The sequence below is a fragment of the Lagopus muta genome, chromosome 3 (genome assembly GCF_023343835.1).
Source record: "Lagopus muta isolate bLagMut1 chromosome 3, bLagMut1 primary, whole genome shotgun sequence".
NCBI classification, from domain to species: domain Eukaryota; kingdom Metazoa; phylum Chordata; class Aves; order Galliformes; family Phasianidae; genus Lagopus; species Lagopus muta.
The window spans coordinates 58,576,107-58,593,607 of NC_064435.1; the positions used below are offsets into that span (position 1 = coordinate 58,576,107).

Below are 17,501 nucleotides of genomic sequence, written 5' to 3' on the forward strand. Positions count from 1 at the left end.
TGATCATTTGCCATCAGGCCATTAATAAGTTACCTTGGCATTAGCATTCCATTCAGAGATACTCATTGCTTGGGATAGAAATGTTTATTCCTGTTGGGATTGTCCTCTCCTGCTAATGAAGAGTGTAATTGGGTTGTGGTCACCAGTCTCTTAACAGCTGGCCTTCCTGTCCCATTACAAACTCATCTTTATCTAGTAGGAAATAACTTTGTTTTCCATAATATTATTTATATGCATTATGTGCATTATGTGTAGAGCAAATTACTCTGACCCTTTTTTACAAGTATACTTACAGTTATGATGTTAGCTGAAATTGTACATGTCTTTGTATTATTTAATTTTAAAAAAATTATCCAAGGGAAACCTTCTCTTCCACCTCTTTCTTTATAACTAAAGACAGCAGACAAATTTTGAGGAAACCTTTTAATGCTATTATAAGTCAAAAGTATGATGTAAGCTTGATGTCTTTTTATTTGACTTTTTCCTTTTTTCCATTGAACTTTCTCCCTTCTTTCTCACTTCCTTCTTACAATGTGTAAAGGAAGGGATTTTCCATCCTCCCCAAAAAAACACACAAAACTGTGTGAAGATTAATATACACAATAAAGCTTTGCATTTGTCAGTGGTCTTCAGGGATCTGTGACCTCTTGAATTCCCCAGACTTTCTGATTTGATTTTATTTGTCTTCTTTAAGTTTGATTAATGTGTTCCTGTCTTTATTCTGACTGACTGTTTTGATCCAGGCTGACCATTTGACCAGACGTGGCAAACCACTTCCACAGCAGGAATCACTGGAAATTGAGTTAGCTGAAGAAAAACCAACTAAACGCTCTATCATCACGGTTGAAGAGTTAACAGAGATAGAACGTTTGGAGGACCTGGACACCTGCATGGTAAGACACATTTCCATGGCCCATATGGTTAGGCATACAGATCACTGGAAGAGAAGTATATTTCAGAGTGCCTTTTGGCTATTTCATGGTATTAGGAAGCAGAAGGTAAGAGCTGACTTTTAGGAAAAAAGATAGACTTTAGCTTGTGTACATTTTGTCTGAGCTACGTATTGCTGCCAAGCAAAGGAAAAGCTTTTCCTTTTTTTCCACTGCTGCTTTTCTAGTACCTGTATACAAGAGTCATTGTCTTGCATGCAGCGCTGTAATAACACTAATTTAATAAATGTTTCTCACAGGCCACAGTTTCACAGAGATTCTGTTGCAGGAATAAATTGGACCTTGCTACCCTCTGACAACGCACTTATTTCTGCTCTTGTCTTCCTTCTACTTGAGGTGAATTCCTCTGAGCCATGACAAAAATGGCTTCTGCCTGTAACTTGCATTATTGGCCACGAACAGATGTTAATGTTTCTGAATCTTTTTTTTTTTTTCTATCGATGGAGGAATTCCTAAAACCTTGAGTCCAGTCTGCAAGTGAACTTACAGGGCAAGCTTTTCAAAAGTAATTGAGTTGAAAGTATGGGATTTAGTAAGAATCACAAATATAAATCATTAGAGTGCCTTAGAATCCCACATGTGACCTGTATTATAAAGATGTCTCTTTGTCATTGTTTACAGCGCGCAAACCCAGAGAACCCCAAGTAAATGGTTTATTTACTGTTTTTCAACTTCACATTGCCCTCCACTAGATCAGTCTGTTATGGAGTTCTGTTGTGAGGAACTTGAGGAAAGGAGCATTTCCGTGTTATAACTTAGTCTAGTAGCTGTTACTGCTTCAAGTGATGGTCTTTCTTCTTTCCCCTTCTACCTGCCTCTTTGGCTGTGCGCGTTCACAGGAACATAAAACGGCAGAAGAAAATGGCAATATCTTTTTGTTGGTGAAATTAAGTTCCTTGATTTACCTCTCTGCACAAATTAACTGCAGATTCAGACAACTACAGCTGGAGGGAAGGAGCGGCAAGATCTCTCCTTTTCACAGCAGCTGTCTGTTGAATTGACCTTGCTGTACAACAAAAGCCCACCAACATTGGAGCTAGTTTAAAATAGTTTTCTCTCCCTTCCAAGTCTCCTACCTTATCAAGATCTGATTTGATGCAATATTTGTATGAACATCACAAATCCCCGCGAGGCATGTGTTTCTGACTGCATCATCTGGCTCATCACAGATACTATCAAGTTCCATGAGCTTTCTGCAGCTAACTTTCAGTAATCATTTGGAGTCCTAAATCCTTTGGGAGGGAGACATTCCAGAACAATATGTAGCTTCTGAACCTGTACCTTTAAGTTAGTTTTTGCTTGCTGACTTCGTATATGGAAAAATAAACTAAGCACTCATTTTCATGCTCACCCCCCCTCCCCCCTTTATATTTATTCTTGCAGCATATAAAAAAAAAAATGCTGAAAATTTAAAAAGTAGCTCTTGTCTCTACCTCATATCATCATGGTTATATGAAATGATTATATTGCTATGTTATCTTTCACTTTGACCATATTAAAATAATGGAAATGTGATGATCCCTATACTCAGTAAGATGCGTTTGATGCTGACTGTACTTACCTTGAGATGTGATTATGTATCTTCATCCATTCTCATCTCACACAGAGATTCGAACACCTTTGTTACTCAGATTGTCATCAATCCCTAATATCTGGAGAGAAAGAGGAATCAAATAAACACAAGGCAGTAATCTTAGTCACTGCTAAAAAATCCTTTTATTAAAATCTGCAGTCTGTTTTTGAGGGCTGCTTTTTTTGCATCCTGGATGCAAGTGATATTGGTTGGTGTTGTAAAAACACATAGATAAATAGAGAGCCCAAGGGATTTTTACCAAGCTAGTGCTCTTCTTGGTAGTGGAAGCATCTTAAAAATTCTTGAAATCTTAAGGTTTTTTTTTGCATGAAGTTACTAACTCTACCCAGAAAAATAATACACTTTCAATGTAATGTATTTTAGTTCTGGGAAAATTATATGGATTTCGGATATTGTCTTAGAAAATTTCACCAGGTTTGTGGCAGCCTTCAAGTATCATATAGATGTTTGCATGGAAACGAGCAAGCCTGTGAAACAGTGAATGCTTTGTGAGCAGGTCAGTGCAGGAAACAGATATGCTGCTGAAAAATTTACTTAGAAAGGGAAGCATATGGCTTTATGAAGTAGAATTATGAACCTAATTTCCTTTGATTATTTTTAATCTTAAATGAGAAGTAGCTATTTAAATCCCACATCCAAAATGGCATTAGTCCAGAACACTGCCTTGTTTGGCCACTGGAAATCCCTAAACGCCTCCTTGCTGTGTGAGTAGATGGTGCACCTGGCTGTGTATTCTGCTAACGTCAAATGTGAAGCCTTGAATTGTGGCTTGCTGTTCTGCATGTTTGTGCATATATAGTTCTATTAACAAAAAATTATTGAACGTGCAGTGAACCGATCCTGTCACTGGGATGAAAAGGAAAACTATCCTGTTTTACAGTTTCTTTTCCAGTCTGACAGTTTTCTCCAGTTATTTGTTAAAATGTTCATGCAACAAGAGATTTTGGGCTTGGCAGAGAGGCACTGAACTTGGACCACCATTTTGGGGGAGCTGTTATTTTTCCATTTGCAAAATTGAACTCATGTGCAAACCTAATATTTTCAGCAAGCCTGCTCTTCTTGTTTTCTTCAGCAAAAATATGGAGGAGCAGTTCTCTGGCTAAGGGAACAAATACAACAGCTTGTTTTTATGCAGCAGCCCCTCTTAAAGGTGTATTTGAACAATTTGGGGAAAATCTATTTCTAGGTTCAATTTTTATTCTTGGGTTGTCTGATAGTTACAGAGAAATTGTATAGCACTGAAACTAGGTGAATGATTGTGAGCAAGGTAGATTTGGAATAAAATGCTTATGAGCTATTTGTTCTTATACGCTCATTGGAAGTGGAAGATGGGGAGATGTTTTTTTTTAATAAAAGTTGGACTGCCAGCATTCCAGACTGAAACCTCAAATGATGGAGAGGCAGCAAACAAACCAGTAGTGATCTGTTTTACAGCCTGTCTAGATTTTCTCAAGCAAGGTAGAGACTGGCTGCAGCTGGTGGGGGTTTCCATGCCAGAGCAGAGAGTTGCCATCCACTCACTTGTCAGCTGACAGACATAAACTTCGAAGACTGAATAAAATATTAAAATGTTCCTTCAAAATGCAGTGCTGGGGGATTAAAAAAAAAAAAAAAAAAACTTCTCAACATTATTTCTAGTATTTTTGTTGTGGAATTTAGGACATATTCAATACCATACACTAACTGTGCAATTAAAGCTTATTAGCTTCAGTGTAGGATTTGATTCACATCTAGCCTTTGACTGTGTCCAGAGAGCCCATGATATGAAAAACTTGTTAGTTATACCAGCTAGTTATACCAGCTCATCTGTTAAAGGAGTTGAAAAAAATACATAGAGTGATGAATGATCCACTGTGAGACATGAAAGCTTGAATGTTACTGACCTGAGAGCTCCTGATTTCCCAGCACTGCAATACATTAAACTCCTTCCGTAATCTACAGCCTGTCTTAGTTGTTTACATTTAATTAAAGCTGCATCAATGGTAATAACTCATTAGATAAAAGTTGCATGCAAGTAAAATGGATGTGAAGTCTTTATGCAAAAAATTACTTCCTCTTCTCAGATTAAAGGAAAAACCACAGCCTGCTTTTCAAAGCTTAAACTCAATTGAGAATTAACTTAATAAATGAGAAGTTTTTTTTTTCTTCAGAATATGGCAAGTGACACATTTTAAGTTAATGCATGCATTTCAAAACTAATTTTAAAGAAAACAGCTTTTTTTTTTCTTCTGAAGTTAAAAATCATGTGTCTCAGTACCTGTAACTGTTAGGCTAGATAATAATTGATTTAATTAGATGTAGCACTTCTGTTGTACTTTATTCTTTCATAGCCATTAGTTATTTGCATTATGGTGCATAATTCCTCACGAAAAGGAAGTGGTGCATCTTCATTAGACTGTGTTTAACAGCTGCATTTTAAAGGTGCTTGTTTGCTTGTTTTATTCTCAAGAGTTTGAGAGTATGTAGACAGGCTTTAAAACAGACCAATTCCTGTTTGTTTGCTGTATTTCCATCATTTGAGGTTCCAGATGGATATTTGGCTTCCAGAGTACTAAAAGGAGATCACCACAGCTAAGCAACTATTTAAAGAAAATAGTCAAGGGAAATAGCTTTTTTTACTAGAATTCTGTGTATTTGTTGTCCTTAAAATATTGATTTCAGCAATATGTTGTTATTACTACAGTCAGTAACAAGTATACAGCCAAGCTAGATACCACTTTCAGAGCAAAGCAAAGGTCACTTTTTTGCATTATACAAGACTATGATAGAAAATTGTCTGAAAAATGTAGAGGAATTGTACACTATAAGTCACACATCTGATTATAAATCTTCTTTAAAGCATTCCACTATAAGGTTGATACGATGTAAGATTGAACGGTAAACTGTGTATCTGCAAAAGTGCATGTAGTTAATAGGGAAGGAATGCCTGAGATGAATCTTAGGTATTTCTCATCTATTTCTAATTTTAACTTTAGAGATAGTTCTATGACTTGAATAGAGGAAAGACACCACCACCTCTGCAAAAAAAAAAATCCCTGCACAACATGTCAATGTTTTAGTTTTTACTGAACAGTAGTTTTCTCCTGTATGGTAGAAATGATAATTTGCAGAAATAATAGAACACTTGTAGAGAGGTGGCATCTATTTCTTCCTGGGAATATACTAACTAGCCATTGTCAAAGATGTAGCATGTGAGCTATGAACACATAGATTTTTGAAAGACCAAGTGTTTGTAGCTCATAAGGCTTTTAGAGGAAAGTGAGAGATGTCACTCCTCACACTAAAATTTATTTGTATTTTGGGGTTTTTTTTTTGGTTTGTTCTAAAGAAAACTCCCTGAGCACCACTTGCAAGTTCTCCACCTCCAAAATCCAAAATAAATTGGAAGTGGAGCAAATTAGAACAGCAAAGATCCCTCCAGTTGGTTTCACTGGTGGAAGGAGAAATACTCAGAGAACACACGTGCATATACGTGTGTGTGTGTGTGATGATACTACAGAAACTAAGAACTAAACTTGGTAGTTCTCGACCTGCTACCACATCAGATTCTTGTTCTCTACTTGCCTGCAGCAGAATTGTCTCAGGCACACATGGGCACCTTTTTGAAAGAAGGACTAAATGCTTACTTTGAGAGAATCCCAGCTCCTTTTGGATTCATTATGTTCTCCTGTGACATAAAAACGAAAAAGAAAAAAAAATACAACCCTTCAGCTTTGCAACCAGCTTAATTAAAAAGAAAAAATAAAAATCGTTGTTGCTGAAAAGAGCATTTCCTCCCTTCCAGCCTCCACCTACACACTCGCACTGCAGTTTGTGCAGCCACTCTGCAAACTGGGAGTAGAAGCTGATTCAGCTTAAAATGGTGCTTTTTCGAGAGGATTTCATGCCCAGGTTGATTTACAGGGTGATTAGACCCTTGTCTGAGTGCACAGAACAAACCTGAGTGGCAGGAGAAAGCGAGCAGCAGATGATGGCTATGGCAGCAGCCTGGATGGAATGCTAGATGGAATTGGTGGTGACACATTGGCTTCTCTCTCGTATACATTAGCAGAAAAGAGCCTTTTATTTATAGTGAACACAATACTGTGTGGGAAGCTAGGAGTTGGCATAATGGCATATGAGAGCATTCTCATCTTCTGAAAAGGCTCCATCACAAGCATGTGAGCAAATCTACCTCAGTGGGAGACTAGCAATATTTCTGACTCACCCCAACCTAGAATAATTGGTGAAAACATCACCAAGAGGCACATAGCACAGGCTAAGCACGTTCCCTAACATACAGCGCTATGTAGGAGTGAGCAAGAGACAAAGGAAGCTGGTGTGATTATTCTTCAGAATTTGGGAATGTCTTGTGCAAGTTGTGTGCTTATACGATTGGCTAACCATTAGTATTATGATTACATTAATTGCAAATATTTTTCACCGTTCTTTTCCCAGGCTCATTTATGCATAGTTTTGCTGTGTCCTGACAGCCTTTAGATGTCCCTGTCTGTGGTTACTCAGTGCCTGTTACATGTGTAGACTACAGTTTAGCCTCCTTTCAGGCTCATGAAGGGGTTATGTGTTCCCATCTAAAACAATTTTAAAAATTACTGGCTTTCAGTGTCTTTTCTTGGTATCATTGAGTGGAAGGAGATGGTGGATAATTGCCGTATAGTATGTTTTTTTTAAACCAACTGAGATTTCCGAGTCAGAAACCAAAGCTGTTTCTCTCAATTTAGGGTGCATTATTGCTGCAATATCAATGAAGAATATGATGAGCTGCTTCTATGTGCTTGGTTATAAATAAAAGTAAATTAGAGACTGTTTTCTTCATAGGTTAAAATGAGAATCGTGAAGTGCAGCTGCTGGGGATGCTGTTTGCATTGTGGCACTTTACTGTTAGCTTGTCTTCCCATAATATTGGTGCTATGTTTTGTCTCAGTAGACCCAGATTTGTACTGAGGCTGGAGAGGACGTTGTGCAGTTTTGTCTTTTGTGGAAGCAGCTATCTTGCTGATGATGAATTCCCATCATTTTCTTTCACATGTAATGAAAAAATTGCAATTATAAGAGCATTCCAAGCGCTCACTGAAACCTGAGTTTAATTCTACTGCAGTGGTTTTAAGAGGGACATTCCTACTGAGAAGTTGATCTGTGGCAGACAAAGGTCTCCCACGTTTAGCAGTGCAATCCATAGATGTAGACCCCCCTGGCTGCTCCGTCCCAACATTCACCACTGCTAGCAAAGATTTGGATGCAGGGTCCATAGGCAGGGCCATGTAAGCAACCACCGGCTGCTTCCTGAAGGCTGCACGCACTGGTGGCACTCATGCAGCCCAACTGGACTAGAAAGATGAGGGGACTGTCCCTCACTGGGTCCACTTTCCTGCACTGCCAGCAGCTGGGATCACCTGCTTTGGGGATGGGCTGTGAGGGCAAAGCTCCATCACACAAAGGTGGGTTAGGAGACACCTGAGCAATCACTAAGAGAGCGGTGGGATCCATCTGTGTTCAACACAAATAGATCCAGAGCTCACCTTTCCATGGTCTCTATTTTAGATAACCTGCTCGGTGTTTGCTGTGGCAGGTTAACAAGAGATCTTTTGAAGGATCTCAGTGAAACCTAGACCCTTGGCAAAGGGGCAGTTGCTAACAGCTTGAGAATAAGCTCTGATGGTGCTGCTCCTACAGTTCACATCTGTCTGTGATCTTAATGCTTCTTGATTCGATTAATATCTGGCACATTGGCCTTCCTGGAGGAGTTGAGGAGTGCTCTGTTTAGTTTCTACTTTTTGATTCTTCCAGTGTCTCAGATTATCAGCTTGGTCCAGGTTACTTATCTGTGCTGTATGCAGCAGGCTTGTTTACTCTGAAATCTAGAAAGTCTTCAGAAAAATAGTATATGGACAATTCTGCCTTATCAAGAGTGCTTTGTGGTTCTCATTTCGTCTGAAAGAGGAAGCTTGTGATTTTCTGTTTGGCAAGGTTGATACTTCATACTGTGGGGATAAAGGACCTGCCTCGCAAGAAGAGGATAGAGAGACAGTGCTGAGGAAGGCAGTTAGAGAGTACCTTTAAATCTTGCTACATTTTGTCATCGAAAAGGAGATCGAAATGAACTAGATTTTTGAAATCAGAAATTAGAAAAAAAATAAAAAAAATCAAGTGTACATAATGCCAAAAGGATAGAAGAGAGCTTCTGAGTGATCAAATCTAATCCCTGTTGTCATAGACAATTGTGTCACATAATCCTATTCATGAATTTATCATACTTCCTCTCAAAATATCTCTCTTTCAGACTACAGAAGAATGTAGAGGTAAACAGATTCTTTCTTCTGCTGTTATTTGGGTCAGTTAAAGCCTCATTTCAAAATGGAGGTGCTCTCTGCAGCAAGACCTTACTTCCTGGGAGTAAAGATTAAATTACTGTGAATTTTTGAGGCCAGGAGTGATGACAGGTTTGAAATTCAGATGGAATTTGAAACCAAAAGCATACAAATCTATGAAACAACAAACAGACTTGAAATGTATTTTTTAGAAAAATAAAAATATGAGCAAAATAGGAAGACAAAGTTATTGAAACAACAGGGTCCTTTCATTCAGAGCTGATCTGAACATCTTGTCCAGATTAGTCGTGGGTCATTTCCAATACCGTAGTGTTTATTTATTCCAGTAGTTTGTGCACACATGCTCTGAGTACTTGCAGAATCTTCTCCCTTGTTGCTAGCCAGCTTTTAATTCCTCACACACGGGTAAGCAGTTCTGTTTTGCAGGGCAGATGTCTTCCTTTTCTTTCCTGGTGTTTCTGTCCCTCTTGGGCTTGTGAGCTGCACCAGGACTGTCTGACCAACCAGCATCATTGCAATCATGTATCCCACTTATGTGCTAGCTCTGTGTAGACCAGCCTTTTATTTAGCCATCCTCTCTCTGGTAATTGTGACTGATCCCATCAATCTATTTGTTTCAGAGAAGGAGCTCTAGTTTCAAATACTACCATCTACTCCAACATTTCTGCTTTCCATACAGGGCCTTCTTAGAATATTTGCTAGTTTCAACCTATCAAGATATGTCCCTATTAGAAATAGAGATATCTTGATTCTCTAATCAGTTCTCTCTCCATCTTAATAGGGAGATATTTTGATATAGTCATTTCTGACAAGACTTAAAATTCAGAAGTGGCTTCTGACAGGGAAATAAAGGTGAGAGAGAACGGCATATGAAAATGGGAATCATGAGATTTGCCTGAATCACTGTTAGCTGAGAACTCCTGTGTAGATTTTCTGATGGTAAGAGAAAAAAAAAAAGAAAATAAGACTGAGGATGGTGGGGAGAAAGTTCTTTCACTGGAGCAGTGTGCAAGAATGTTGCTCATGCTATTCAAAGATTGCCATCCAATCTTTAAAACTTTTAACTGCAGTTAAGCTTAGAAGCATGAATTGTGGCAAGTGGATCACTATTGCTGAAAATGTCAAAGCACTGAATAATTGACCTCATAATTGAACTTAGTGCCCCCCAAGCAACTAAATGAGGAATGTTGTGTTATGAGCCGTTTATTCTCAGTGCTGATAATTAAACGCCAGTGCAGTATCCATTTAAAAATGCAATGTGTCTTTGCAGAGTAATTTAAACCATACCACGAATATTCTTCTACCACAACTACTGTACAGATATCTGCAGTTGTTATTCAACTTGAACACAAACCCACACTTCTAATAATTGTTTCATCTTACTCTAAATTGAGATGTGTGACTGGATGAGTAATCTGCTGCCTGAGAGTCACCATATGGGATTGCTTCATTTCATGATTGCTGTGCTTTTTATTCTTTATAAATTTTAAAGTGGGAGGAAAGGTCATGCTTTATTAATGGATAGCATCATTCTGCTGTGCCAAAAATGCTTGAAAGGTCTTCACCTCTAAGCCTTCTTATGGAAAGGAGGAATAGAGTTGCTTTGGATCTCTTTATTAGTAGGATAGTTAAAACCTTAGGAGAACGAATTTACATCTCTTCTCATTCTTTCGAGAAAGATTTTCTTTATCTTCAATGTTCTCCAGCTTTCCACAACAAGCTACATAATTCTGTGATTCAGAAGCCTCCTTGAGACTAGGAAATATCAGTTATTACACTTTTCTCTCACCACTGATGCCAGCAAATTGGAAAAAACCATATTACATTAAAAGAGCAGATTGCCACCATTGGTGAGTGCCACACACTGGAAACAAACATCTGAAAATCTGGATTTGTCCTAGTATAGATGAATTAAGAAAGCCTACATCCTTCTCTAATTACCCACTGGAAACACAAAATGTGTAGCATCTTGAAATGCAAAAGATTTTTTACCTCATTCTTGCATGTCACCTTTCCTGCTGAGACTTCTAAGTGTTTTGGCTTTAGTTTTTCTTTATTTTGGTAATTTCTGGTTTTGCCTCCTTTCCTGAGAACTGCTATTGCTTTGTCTTCCCCATTCATATTCTTTTTTCTTTCTTTTTTGCTGCATGGAGACTCTCTGCTGTACAAGTGTAAGTATTTTTTTAGCTCTGCTGTTTCTGGCCTACCTGTTTGCATTTTTGTGCTCCATTTGTCTCTGTACTGCTGTGCTAGTCTCCTGGGAGATTCTAGTGCCATCCATCTGCACTTACAGAGAGAAATAGACAGCAGTTCAGGGATGAGATTGGATTTCACAGGAAGATTCAGCTAGCACAGTGTCTGAGTTTAAAGCATCCCTTGGCTTTGAGACCAAACCAAGCAGAGATGAGAACCAAGCTGATGAGAACTAAGCACCATTGTTACTGCTCAGAAACAATATCTATTGCTTGGGTTTAATATTCAGACATCACACAGCTTAATGAAATAATGGCTTAAAAATGAGCTTGAGTGAGAGTTTTCTTGACATAGCAAGTTTCAGGTGGAAGAGATGTCATGGGTTATCTCTGAGTTTGGCCAGTTCTGTTTTCTTTGTCTGATTGAATCACTTTGAGCTTTTGAATGCTCTTCTCAGCTGTCACCCTTAATGCATTCTGAGAGCTGAAATTCCATGTGTAGTTTTGCAGGAAGGAGGAATGAGGGGAGACAGGCTGGGGAGCTGAGTATCAAGAGGAAGCGAGAAGTTCATTAATTTGTTTTAATTTGTTCTTTTGAAAAGAAAAGGAGGATTGTGGAGCATCCATGTATCTAAAAGGATTAAATATAAATTATTCTGGAGGGTGAGGGAAGAAAAATGGAAATGAGCACATTCCTGAGCACTGAGAGTAATTTCCACTATCTGTATAGTCAAAGAATGTAGGGTGCTTAAGACCATGCTGCTGCTAAAGGCACATTATTTTCTAGCATTGGAAACAAAGCTTCAAGCATTTAAAATGTGATTTTAGTTGTTTGTAATTCCCAAGACACTGTTTTTCTTCCACATTTTGTAATGTAGCGCTCAGATATTTTTGTGAGGAAGGGAGTGAGAAGAGGCAGTCTGGAGAATTGATCCGACTTAGAAGAGAACCTAGGAGCTGAAATGTAGCTTGGACACATGAGACTGCCTAGCTCTAACCTGGCCTTTATTTGAGATTATGGTGAAGACTTGCTGACTCCTGTGTACAGCTGAAGGGTACTTTCATGGAGCCATCTCCAGAGAGTGCTGTGGCACGAGTGCATGCAGACTTCCACAGGGTCTTCCAACAACCTGAAAATAAGCATCTTTTTAGCTGCTGTGTTAGGCAGCCTACAGCCTGCTTACAGAACAGCAGGCAAAAGAAGGAAAAACAAGATGGTATGCTCTTACAGAAAGTCACTGAAAGGTGTGGATGAATTTGAGGACAGGAGGTTGATGCTACAGTTGCCATGATTGAAATGTGAGGCAGGAAAGCTGAGCTGTGTTTGTGGGGCAGGGTGTATGTAGGGTGAAGGCACAAGGTGTGCAACTGGCAAACCTGAGCTGCTTCCCTCAGTGATGGGAAGAGGGTGGAGATCTTTCCCTGGGAGTTCAGCCATCTCCTCTGGCAGTGATATGTGCTGTGCTGCTGTAGCGTGCTGCACAGCAACTGAGATATTAAGCTGAGATTAAGTCTAGTATTTCGTAGAAAGAGCACAGTGGCCTATTTAAATTAATACTTTGACCCATTTTGCTCTGCGTGCGATCTAGAAAGATCACTTGGCAAGAAGCCTTTCATCTGAGCACTTCCTAAACAGGCTGCAAAACAGAAGGTTTTCCAACAAAATGTCCGTAGAGCTGGTATTCATGCTGTTAAAGCCTGTGGGAGGCATCTCTATCCCTCTGCCTTTATCCCCAGCAACCAAACTGCTGATGGATCATGCCAAGCTGGTAGGAAGTTCTAGCACTAACCAAGAGACTGAGGTATAATCATCAGCTCAAGCTCTGCAGGGTCATCCAGGAGCATTTTCTTATCTGAGAAGATTAAATCATCTATGAAGATGATAAGAGGGCTGGCGCACCTCCCCTAAAAGACAGGCTGACGGAGCTGGGCTTGTTTAACCTGGAGAAGGCTGCAAGGAGACCTCGTTGCAGCCTTCCAGTATTTAAAAGGGGTTTTTAAAAAGGAGGGGAATCAGCTTTTTACTTAGGTAGATATTGATCGGACAGGGAGGAATGATTTTAAGCTCAAGGAGGGAAGGTTTAGACAGGATGTCAGGGAAAGTTCTTTACAGAGGGAGTAGTGGGTGAGATGCTGGAACAGGCTGCCTGGACAGGTTGTGGATGCTCCATTCATGAAGGCATTCAAGACCAGGTTGGATTGGGACCCTGGGCAACCTGATCTAGTACTGGATCTGGAGGTTGTGGCACTGCCAGTGGCAGAAGGGGTTGGAACATGATGATCCTTGGGATCCCTTCCAACCCAAGCCATTCTATGATTCTGTGATCCTAGGATCCTATTCCTGGCTGTCAGGAGTATCTTGGAGTGTTCAAGTCACTGCACAGGAACCTCAAAACTTGCCCTGGGCAAGTTGGTGCCCTGGGCCAGTGCAGGGCTCTCAGCTTTTCTGTGTTCATCTGAGAGCAGTCTGGCCTCTGGCTGTGCAGTTACTGAGCTATAAGAAGCTTCCTATTAGCCTTGTTCCCTGTCTTCTTTTTTGACCTTCTTGAGCTTATGATTTGCTGCATTAAATTGATGTGATTTCCAGTTGCACCACAAGAAAAAGTGGCAAGCAGGCCAAAATGCATGCAAATATACATTAACTGTGAGAAACAGGCTGCAGCTGGAAAAGTAGCTCATAGTGACTGTTAATTGCTGTCCCCTGAATGTTGAGTTACTTAAGCTCATCACTGCATGAAGTGCAAGTGCCTTTGGCTATTCCAGGTTTGGATGACAGCAGCTCATGAGCTTCCCTTGATCTAGAGAAGCACCTGCTGATTTGCACCCTTCAGAGGCCATCCAGCTGCTTAGCCCTTGGACAGTGCACTGCAATTTTGGCTGAAAAAGTTTTGCACATCTCCAGCCATTTAGTACAGAGTCTTGGCATAAACCTTGCTTTTGATTTATTGGTAGCTCACAGAGTAGTACCCAACTCTTTGATGCAACAGCACTTTTCATTCTCATTAAAGTCATGGTAAGTCTGCTCAGATGGCAAACTATTTCCTGTCTGATCATGAAATGGTTTTAATTATTATGCTTGTCAAATATAGACGTGGAAACCAGCTCCAGCTGGTTTTCTCAGTGGTGTTTGTGGCAATAAAAGCACAGCTCTGTTGCTCAGACAGTGCTATCACTGCCCACTCTGTAGTCTGGCAGCCCTTTTCTGACCTTAAGAAGACCAGTAATACCTTTCCTCTTTCTAAAATTTTGTTGTAAATCTGAGCGTGTGAGTAGTGACTTAATCTGCCTAGCTACTTCAGATGGGAATATAAATTCAGTACATGTGAGTGTAGGCACTGAACTTTCCTTAAAGAAAAACTAATAAACACTAAAGCAGTTCATGATGTCTGACATTTTAAAGCCAGCTATTCCTTTTCTGGCTCTCATAAAACTGATCAAGCTAAACTTGATTATCAATTCTGTTTATGAGTTATGAGCCATAACAAAATCCAGCTTCCTGACTGATAACCCAGAAGTGAAACCATTCAGTAGGACTAGAAAATAAGTGGAAGTGAACAGATGTCTCTAAAGACAGCATGTATGACTGACTACCAGAAAGAAAGCCCATCTTTTCAAGAGCCATATCATTTTAAATTAACTCCTTAAAAAACATGCAGCTTAGCTTTTCTTTGCAAACTATTACAATGTTGAGCTGTGTTGAGAGGCTCAAAATGGACACACTCTTTCCTATAGAAAAAAAAAGTCTTGCCTTGCAAGACCTTTTGGAAGAATTCAGGCAAGAAAATAAGGGTGACTTTCTTCAAAAAAAAACAAAAGCAGGTCTGAAGTCTGGGCATTTGTGCTCTGAAGGTAATGCATTCCTTTTGGGGGGGGGGGGGGGGGGTAATGTGAAGGTGAGAAGAGTAACAGCATATAATTTTCAGTAAATACCTTGAATGTACACCAAGATAACTCCATACATTAGTATATCTAAAGTGCAGGGAGTCATATGGTTAGTGGAGATATTGCTAACCCTGGCATGGTATTTCTGGTATTTTGAAGAAGGGCTATGTGCTCCAACACTGTATTTTTCCTGGGGACACTTGGTGAGCTCTATGATTGTGTCCAGAGGCACAGGCACTTTAATGATTCTCAGTAGTACATTGCTAGCTGACCAGGTATGTTTCATATTGAAAACAAAATCCAAAACAAGTCGGAGTACCATCCCTGGTGTTGTCATGAACCATGCAGTAGAGGACACAGTAATTACTTCAGTTGTCCGTGCCTCGTGATCCTGAACTCAAAGGTGAGGTATTAATAATTACCTTATTGTACAGTTGAGGATCAATGAGTTAATGCTTGAACAATTCAGATGATCATCCTGTTTACAATCTGAGATTTTAATGTGAAGAATAATTGCCTCCCTGGTTCACTTTCAATGTCAGCTCAACATAATGCCAATATAGAAGATGTTACAGATGTTTGAGAAGGGGAGGGAAAAACCTTTTCCTTCATGATATTAAACCCAATGAGAAGAGATTTGCTGTGTAGAAGGGAAAAACTGTTCATTGTCATTTCTTCTGTCCACTGAAGTTATTTGCTTTTATTTTATATTGGTAGATGACTCCTAAATCAAAAAGGAAAAGTATTCACAGTAGAATGCTCCGGCCGGTGTCCAGAGCTTTTGGTAAGTGAGAATTTCATAACCCATTTTTACGCCTTTGCTTGCTGAGATTCTTCTAGGTAGTTCTTTATTCAAAAGCACAGAAGACCGTCCCTCGCTCTGGATTGCATTTGAGGCCCACGTTGTTTGCTTTGTTCTGGGAATCTTCTAGTGTGTTTGGTACTAAATGTCTGCACATAATGCTCTGTCTGCTCACAAACGTGTTGTGGCTGAGTACGTTCTGTGTACGTGTTTATAACTGTTATCCACAAAAGAGAGGAATGGCATTGTCTTTTTTATTTTTTTAATAGCATGTTAAGCCTAATTAGAAAGTTTTGATTTCTCTTAGAAATGGAATTTGATCTAGATAAAGCACTGGAAGAAGTACCTATCCATATAGAAGACCCACCATTTCCTTCCAGCAGGCCAGACAAACGAACTTCTGGATTCATTTCAGAGTTGCCATCAGAAGAAGGGAGAAAACTTGAACACTTTACAAAGTTAAGGCCCAAAAGGAATAAAAAACAGCAGCCCAGCCAAGCAGCAGTAAGTCTGTGTTAAAGTATTGCTGATGATATTGTCTGTTGATTGCTTTTTGCCATGAGTCAGTTCTTATGAAGAAATGAGGATGAATGTTAACGTTTTAAAACTATAGCCTTTAAAGGCTATAACAAACTTCTCAATTCTTCTTCTGGTATTCATGTATTTAAGTGTATAATCCCTATTAGAAGCTTTTTGTCTTGTTTGAAACCCAGGATAGCTTTTATCCTTATTTGCTTTTTTTTTTTTAGTGGGAACATTTTCTGATAGCATGTGCACCTTTTGCTGGGAACACACAAAATGCCATGAGACTTTTCAGTTATATTGTAAGGATTTGTTAAGTCTTAATCCTTTCTTTTCTTCCTGCTCTAGGACTCGGTAACTTGGCATGAATTCCTATTTTTATCAGCTCTCAGAGGTGCTACCCTGTGACACCCAGCTTCCCACAGCTCCCTATCTAAAGATGATGTTTGGGCCAGCAAATCTGCATAGTCACAGATCTGCTTTTCATGCTGGAGCTTGCCTTAGAAAAGCAAAACAGGGCACTATCTGTCTATAAAAGGCATTGGTGTGAACCCAAGTGTACATGTGTGGGGTTCCCACAGTTCCATTTCCTTGGCATACCACATCAATGAAGATTTATTTCTCTGATGGTTTATCCTCAGGGAATGTCAGGACAGATCTGAAGGAGTTACAGAGCTATCTCATGGCAACAGAGAAGAGCTGAGGTGATAAAATAACCCTTATCAAGGGGCTGCTGTTGTTTCTCTGAATTATGTTGCCTAGTAATGAATGTCTGCAGCCTCATCTCTGCCTTGGCAGTGTCAGAGGAGAGGATCCTTGAAAATCTCCTTAATGCTGGGAAAGATCTCATCAGGCAAACTCTTTTCCACCACTTGGAAGTGGTGAAGCCTTCAAGCGGGGGGGGGATATCCAAGCCAACTTTGCATTCCCTTGAGCTTCACAAGGAAAGATAGAGGTAACAGGAGGACATACTGGTCTTGACATTGTAGGGAAAACACATCTGTGTTTACATCTTCTGATTCCAACTCTGCAGAACGCACATGTTTTCCGAATAGCTAAACTTGCTTTTCATTTGAACTTACTCAGTGCATCCTGTGCCATTAGCATAGGGGTGGGGAAGGGATAGGGTCATGGGAGAGCAAGTGCTCTGCTGGTAGGCTGATGAGCAGAACATAAAATGTCTTGCTCAATGAAAACAAAAAGCTTACTTCTTGTAACAAGGAAGTGCTA

At 39.6% G+C, this 17,501-nt stretch overlaps 1 protein-coding gene across 6 annotated transcripts in view; it reads left to right on the plus strand.

The window, feature by feature from the left end:
- The window catches only part of CARMIL1 (capping protein regulator and myosin 1 linker 1), a 173,275-nt gene that overhangs the window by 137,927 nt on the left and 17,847 nt on the right, over positions 1–17,501 (plus strand). For 4 of the 6 annotated variants that reach the window (XM_048938948.1, XM_048938950.1, XM_048938947.1 and 1 more), the window contains 4 exons: positions 744–893; positions 11,027–11,044; positions 15,665–15,731; positions 16,057–16,253. In XM_048938948.1, the coding sequence (XP_048794905.1) occupies positions 744–893; positions 11,027–11,044; positions 15,665–15,731; positions 16,057–16,253 (432 nt within the window). The remainder of the gene's footprint in view (positions 1–743; positions 894–11,026; positions 11,045–15,664; positions 15,732–16,056; positions 16,254–17,501) is intronic. The other 2 variants (XM_048938949.1, XM_048938952.1) reach the window with 1 other exon arrangement.